We start from the raw sequence: 7,500 nt of genomic DNA, 5'->3' as shown, positions 1-7,500 counted from the left end.
GCCTGCTGGTGAATCTCACCAATCCAGTCCTGTTGCTGTTCAGAGAGGAACTCCCCGAGGAGAAAGTGACAAGACAACAGTTCTTGCACTTGGTCTCGCAGCAGCAAGGGTACAAGGAAGCCTTTGTAGAGGAGAAACTCTGGGCTGTGTTAGTTGGAAAGCTAGGCGAGCTGCTTCAGCTGGACTGGGAGAACAGACAAGAAGATGACAAGCTGATTGTCGAAAGAATACTTATCCTGGTGAGAAATATTTTGTCAGTCCCAGCCAGCCCCGAGGATGAGAAGCGAACGGATGATGATGCCTCTGTGCACGACCAAGTGTTGTGGGCTCTGCACTTGGCTGGCTTTGAGGACCTTCTTTTGTATGTTGCATCATCAGAAAATGAGCAGGATTTGTGCATGCATGCTTTAGAGATAATATCCCTAATGCTGAGGGAGCAAGACCCAGCACAGCTAGCTCAGGCAGGCCTCCAGCGCTCTCAGTCTGAGAAGGAGAAAGACGAGATGGAGCTGATTGAGATCCGGCAGAGAGAGGCCCTCAAAAAACAGCAGCAGAGACAGAAGCAGTACAGTGCCCGCCATTCCAGGTTTGGGGGCACCTACTATGTTCAAAACATGAAGAGCATCAGCGACAGGGACCTCATCTCCCATCAGCCAGTGAGTGATATCCGTGCACTTAACTTCGACAAGGCTAAACGGCCCAAGAAAGTGGCTAAAAACAGAATGGCTATGCGTGATGTCAACACCACAAGGAGATCCACTCTTGCTATCAGGCTTTTCTTGCAAGAATTTTGCATTGAGTTTTTGAATGGTGCTTACAATAGTATCATGTACATTGTCAAGGATAACTTAAATCGAGCCCGCGCACAGGAGCATGATGAATCCTATTACCTATGGGCAATGAAGTTCTTCATGGAATTCAACAGACATCATCAATTTAAGATTGAATTAGTGAGTGAGACATTGAGTGTTCATACGTTTCATTACATCCAGACCAATTTGGACAACTATTATGAGATGATGACCACAGACAAGAAGAAGATCCCTCTCTGGTCGCGGCGGATGCACAAGGCTCTGAAGGCCTACCAGGAGCTCCTCATGACGCTGGCATATATGGACAAGTCAGACAATGAGTCCGTCAAGGAGTCATCAAAAGTACTCAAATGTAAAGTATTTTATGTGGTTGAGTACAGGGAATTAGTCATGAACCTTTTGCAAAATTATGATCCTGTTAAACTGTCTAGTACATATTTAAAGGACTTGATTGAAACAACACACATATTTTTGAAGTTGCTTGAGTCGTTCTGTGGGAAGTCAAAGCACGTCATTGTCCAGAAGAAGGTCAAGAAGGCAAAAAAAAGGAAGCCCAAGGTTCAATCGAAGACAGAAAGTGAACCAACGGAACACGAGCTGCAGGACCTTTGGGACGAAATGTCTGCAGAGCTGTCAGCAATTGTCCAGGGTGAAGCAGGTGATCTGCCCAACACCATCCCCTTTGATGCTCTGTCAGAACAGACAGACGATGAGCAAAAGGAAGCTGCGATGAGAAAGATCAACCGCCTCCTTCGGAAGAAAGAGATAACAGAGGCAGTGTCATTGATGCGTTCTGCCCGTGAGTTATGGCCAGAGGGAGATGTGTTTGGTTCGCAGACAATGGAGCACTCGGATGAGTTCCTTGCCTTGAGGGAGATTTTCATGGCTAATTTAAACCCAATTGAGAATACCCCCACAGAGATACCTGATGAGGAAGAAGAAGAAGAAGATGAGGAGGAGGAGGAGGAGGAAACAATGATGCAGATCAGTGAACAGGAGTTTGATTTAACCAGTTTTGTGAGACGCTTTGCAAACACAAAAATCATGCAGGCATATTGTCGTCTCTTGAAGAGCTATGGCTCCAATTCAAGCCACACCAACCATTGCATTTTAAGGATGTTTCATAGAATTGCTTGGGACCATAAACTCCCAGCAATGTTCTTCCAGGCCTCTCTCTTTTGTGTCTTCCAAAAAGCTATGGAGGATCCGAGGCAGAAAACAAATGACTCCGTACGAGAAATTGTCAAATTTGCCAAGTACATCATACGTCAGTTCTTCAAAGTGGCGGAGACGAATCCCAAAGTGTTTGTGGAATTGTTATTCTTCAAGACAAACAAAGAAGCTCTGGAGATTGAGTGCGGCTACTCAGAACAGGATGGCGGCAAGAAGGCCATGAAGCAAGCATGGAGAGAAGAGGAAGAGGAGGAACTGTTGAGGCTCTTTGAGGAGTTCAGCCGAGCGCCTCCAGATGGTGCCGAAGACAAGGATGTTGCAGATCTTATACTGGAAAACCTAATCAACCAGACACGTACACGCCGCATGGTCATTAAGAAGCTCAAAGACATGCGCCTTATCAGAGATGTCAAGGAATTGACTCGGAAAACTGTCAAAGTTAAACCAGCAAAGGTGTGGACTGAGGTGGAGGAAGAAGAACTTGGAATGTTGTTTGAGGAATACAAGGATGCTATGGATATCGTTGGAAGAATCATGGATAACATGATCACTAAGAGGCCTAGACACAGGGTCGTAGACAAGATATTAGAGCTGGGCTTAGTCGAAGACAAGAAGGAGCTGCGTAAGAAAAGGCCAAAGAAGCCTCAAGCAAAGAAATCCAGAAAGTTTGGCTATGGTGGTGACGATGATGATGATGATGGTGCCAATGATGGTGACAGTGAGGATGTGCAGAGTGAAGGAAGCAGTGATGATGAAGGCGGCTCCGTGAGTAGAACAGAAGTGCCTAAGAAAGCAAGCAAGGCAGCAAGCAAGGCAGCCACTTTCACTGTACCAGTTGTGACTCCAGCATTGATTACCCAATCACTGAACACAGTATTAGAAGCAAACATGAAGGAAGCAGTTGAGTGGATTGCCGGTGTCCTCTTGGATGTGGCAGAGGACCGTGAAGAAGATGGTGATTTTGAGCCGGTTCCCATTCTCGCCATGACTGAAACCTGCACAGATGCCATGGAAGAGGAAAAGTTTAAGGAATTACTGAAGCTAATCGGCATACAGCCTCCGCTGACCAACCAGGAAATGTTCTGGCGTGTGCCTTCCAAACTCACCGTAGAGGGACTAAAAAAGCGGGCCCAGTACCTCAAGCAGGGCATCTCAGGTGAGACTTTGGATTCAGAAAATGCCGATGTACCGTTGGAACCAGTGGAGGCACAGCCGTCCCAAGAAGAGAAGCCCAAGAAGAAGAAATCTGCAAAAACGCAGCCAAAATCCAAACCCAAGCCTAAGAAGACAAAGAAGCGGCAAAATGACCTGTCTGACTCAGAAAACGTCAATCCTGAAGATAAAGAAAATTACTTTAAGTTTGTGCCGACCGTCAACACAGAAGATGTTGATGATTCAGTTCCCCTTGTGCCTCAGAGGTCGAGGGTAATTGAAGATGACTCAAGTGACGATGATACCCCCCTGTCGTCCATCAGTCAAGTCCGCTCTCCTTTAGCATCCAAAAGAGCATCAAAAAAGAGGCAGATGAGTGATGAAGGAAATGCCAGTGGAGCTGAACTCAAAATGGAACAGGATAAAAACTCTAAAAAGAAGCGCAGATTGATCATTGCTGACGACTCGGACGAAGACACCCCTGTGGTAGAAAGCCATGACTTGAGATTACACTTAGACACAGAGTCCTCGGGCATGCTTGAGGATGCGAGCATGAGCATGGACGAGGATGGAGGGAGCGACAAGAGAGTCAACACAAGTCAGCGGAGGATGCTGGATTCGGATTCTGAAGATGATGTTCCTTTGGCGAGTGGCAGACTGAAGGCTAGAGCTGTCATTGATAGCGATGAGGATTAAAGAATGGATCATTTAATGGAGATTTCATAATCATAGTTTTATAAATTGGTTCTTCTTTTAGTATGAATGTAGCAACTTGTAAAATTAAGTGGATTTTGATGTATTTTTATATGAAATTTTATATGTAGGAAATTATTGCAAGTAGCATTTGAATGGAGAGAGCTTATGATTTTTATTTTCCTTTTTTTGTGTGTAAATAAAATTTATTATATATTCACAGTTTTTTTCTTTACCTTTTCTTCATACATATTCTGGCTTGTACATTATACATTTTTTGTTATTGATACGAAAGAGTAAATTTATTACACTGAGAAGGTCAGCAGTTTGAGGTCTTCTTCCTATCAGAAAGATAAGATAAGAGAAAGATAGACAACAAAAGCAGCTACTTAAGGTCTTACCATCATACAGGTTTTAGAACAGGCTTAGCAAGGAGCTGTATCATATTTTATAAAGTTATTAAATAAAAGCCGTAAGTACTTTTTTGATTGGTATTTTTTGATTCCAAGAATAGCCAGTGTCAAAATGGTATTCACAAATTTCATACACTAGAAATGAAAAGAAAAGCATAATAATAGATGGAATTTAACTTAAGAATTAAGGTATGAAGAAAAGTTCAAAACAGGTAGGACCACAAGTCAAATATTTAAAAAATTGCTTTTGATAAAGAATATTTTAAAATATAGCATAGAATTCAATATAATTCCTATTCCTATAAGCAAATGAACTGGAATGAATCCTGAATATTAGCATATAAAGAAAGTAAAGAAGTACAACAGCATGCTTATATAACATGCAAAAACATGTATTATATTAATGCATTGTTTGCTAGTTCCTGTCTTAGGTTCAAAGGTCAGTGGAACAGAAAATTAACATGTCAAAAAGGTTAGGGATGGGTAACTTGGACAACAATCATCAATATCAATTATCACGCATATTATAATAAAGGAAAACGTCACTGGTGCGATGGACCAAAAACTCGATGGCTGGTTTACGGAGCGCTCTCCTATGTGGCCCGGACAAGCCTTTTCCCTGAAGGTTGAAAAGGTTCTTCATGAGAAACAGAGCAAGTACCAACACATTCAGCTGTTTGAGAGGTGAGAACAGTGAGGCGCTAGTAAAGAAATGTGTACCAAGTTTCATGGCTAAATATTTAGAAATGATTTTAATGATGTATTAGAGAGTTAATATCATTATAGTAGATCAAAGGAAATGAAAATTTATTTGTTACAGTTTACTTTTTAATATTTGTATAATACATTTTTTCTGAACTAACATGATTGCAACCAGTTCAGGAGAGTATTTAGTCACTGTAGTCACTGTTGCTGACAAGGTAAATGTTAAATTTTGCTTCTGTTTTCCAGCTCCCACTATGGGAAAGTGATGGTGCTAGATGGTGCCATCCAGTTTACAGAGCGTGATGAGTGCTCGTACCAGGAGATGATAACATTCTTACCACTCAACTGTCATCCTTCTCCGAAAAAGGTAAATACACAATTCCCACCATTTTTCCTTTCTCTTTTCTTTACTTGAGAGTATTTAGTCGGGCATGAAGAAGAAAAGTATAGTACTTCATATAATTTTCATGACCAAAGTCTAAGTACAAATTTCTGTTCCTCACAGGTACTGATTGTTGGAGGTGGTGATGGGGGTGTTGCACGGGAGGTAGCCAAACACCCAGCAGTTGAGAAAGTGGTTCAGTGTGAAATAGATAATGAGGTAAGATAAATAGTTATAACATATTTTGTCCATGACTTAATTTTTGACAGAAGAGGGTTTCATTCCATGAGAAATTGTGTGTGTGTGTGGGTGTGTGTATCTATGTATGTTTCTGTGTATAACATACCTTTTGATTTTAGATGGCGTATTTGCCATAGGTAAGCTTGAGTAATATACAGTTGATATATAGTGATGCATCTCTTGTTTGTCTATAGGTCTTAAAGGATTTCCTTTTCAGTAATTTGAATGGCTTCTTTTATTTTGAGGTTTCAGTTTGGAGTTTTAAGATAGTAGAGTAATTGCTTTTCTATAAATCTGATTTGAAATAAGTTATATAAACTGTATTATTGTACAGTTGTTTGTGTCTCTTTAAAACTATTTTGCAAGTTGGAAAATAGATAGAAATTTGATAAATCATACAAAAATAAAGTTTGAGTGTTGATTAGAAACATTTTTTATGTAATGCAAGTAGTGTGTGTTCTTAATTTTTAATTTTGAAATTATTTCTTTAAGATCATTGAATTTTCACACACTTTTTTTTTTTTTTCCAACAGGTAATAGAAGCTTGCAAAACTTATGCTCCCTCGTTGGGATGTGGATTCAGCAACCCCAAACTGACTCTCTACACTGGCGACGGTGCAGAATTCCTTGAGAAAACAGACGAGAAGTTTGATGTCATTATCACCGATGCGTCAGATCCTGTTGTTGCCGATGATGACCAAGGAAGCTCCACGAAAGATGGTATGCAGAGGGTACCACGTACATATGCACAGGTTCATTTACCAGTAGGTCCCAACATCTCTACATTAGCTGCCCCTTCAAATCTAACAGCCACAATCCCCTGATTTTGGCCATTCCACAGACAGTTTTTGTATGTGTTATAGGCAAAGAGAGAAAAAAATATTCAGCAATCTTTACAAGCTTTATTCATCAAATTGAAATGTAATATACCGTGAAAACATGGCTTTTTATTATATTCTTATTCTGGACACTGCCATACACCTATCAAATTGGTCCCCAAGATTTCACAAACCCCTTGCTAACATTATAAATTTTCAGGCTTGAAACCACTGTCATGCATGCGCCCACACTCACAAGCACACGCACACGCACACTCACACGCACACGCACACGCACACGCACACGCACACGCACACGCACACGCACACACACACACACACACACACACACACACACACACACACACACACACACAGACACACACACACATATATATATATGCATTCAAATCCACTAACTTTATAAAAAGAATTTAGACAAATAAAGATAGCACTGATAGATAGTATAACAATTTGGGAAAGTTGAATAAATAAAAAGGGGAAAAATATTTAGAATCATGGCCAGACTGAGATTATGTTAAATCATCGATAACTTTGGTTTTATTCAATTAAGTTATAGTTCTTAGTTATATCTCATGGGCATATATAACAATATAAGGAAAACTGTTCTTCAGGTCCAGCAGTGTCACTCTTCAATGAGGCTTATTATGCGAAGATGAAGGACAAACTGGCCGATGGAGGAATACTATCATGCCAGGTTGGTTCACTTCTTAGGATGACATGCTTTAGGTTCTAGCCCTTTGAAGACCGGATCAGTATGTACAACTGGTACAGTTAAGGACCAGGTGGTTGTGTATAACCAGACTGTTTTCTCAGCTCTCGGCATACGAGGAGGATTAATGAGCCATCAAGATGATGCAGGAGATGGCACTGAGTAATTGCAAACAGGAAATATTATGATCTACTTTTGTTTTGCTCTTCAACAAGCAATTTAGTATTTATTTTGCATCGGCCTTGCCACATAACTCCCTGAGAGGACCATTAAAAGATTTATGATGACAGTAATAATAATAATGATAATAAGAATAATAGTAATAATAATAATAAGGTGAAGAATCAATGATAGTTTAGGTAACAGGCTCTTGTGACTA

General features: G+C 40.6%; 2 protein-coding genes across 3 annotated transcripts in view; both read left to right on the top strand.

The window, feature by feature from the left end:
* Positions 1-4,050, top strand: part of LOC125027035 (protein timeless homolog) — a 10,327-nt gene extending 6,277 nt beyond the window's left edge. Inside the window, exon 2 of the mRNA XM_047615670.1 lies at positions 1-4,050. This exon is cut by the window's left edge and continues 271 nt beyond it. Coding sequence (XP_047471626.1) covers positions 1-3,833 — 3,833 coding nt within the window. The 3' untranslated portion in view covers positions 3,834-4,050.
* Positions 1-7,500, top strand: part of LOC125027037 (spermidine synthase-like) — an 18,029-nt gene that overhangs the window by 6,391 nt on the left and 4,138 nt on the right. The window contains exons 1-6 of one of the 2 annotated variants that reach the window (XM_047615673.1): positions 4,163-4,302; positions 4,779-4,927; positions 5,195-5,315; positions 5,454-5,549; positions 6,104-6,290; positions 7,024-7,106. In XM_047615673.1, coding sequence (XP_047471629.1) covers positions 4,797-4,927; positions 5,195-5,315; positions 5,454-5,549; positions 6,104-6,290; positions 7,024-7,106 — 618 coding nt within the window. In that variant the 5' untranslated portion in view covers positions 4,163-4,302; positions 4,779-4,796. Of the gene's footprint in view, positions 1-4,162; positions 4,303-4,778; positions 4,928-5,194; positions 5,316-5,453; positions 5,550-6,103; positions 6,291-7,023; positions 7,107-7,500 lie in introns of those variants that run through there. The other variant, XM_047615672.1, reaches the window with a different exon arrangement.

The sequence above is a fragment of the Penaeus chinensis genome, chromosome 7 (genome assembly GCF_019202785.1).
Source record: "Penaeus chinensis breed Huanghai No. 1 chromosome 7, ASM1920278v2, whole genome shotgun sequence".
NCBI lineage: Eukaryota > Metazoa > Arthropoda > Malacostraca > Decapoda > Penaeidae > Penaeus > Penaeus chinensis.
The sequence above is the reverse complement of the archived record's forward strand: the minus strand, read 5'-3'. Positions and strand labels throughout refer to the sequence as shown.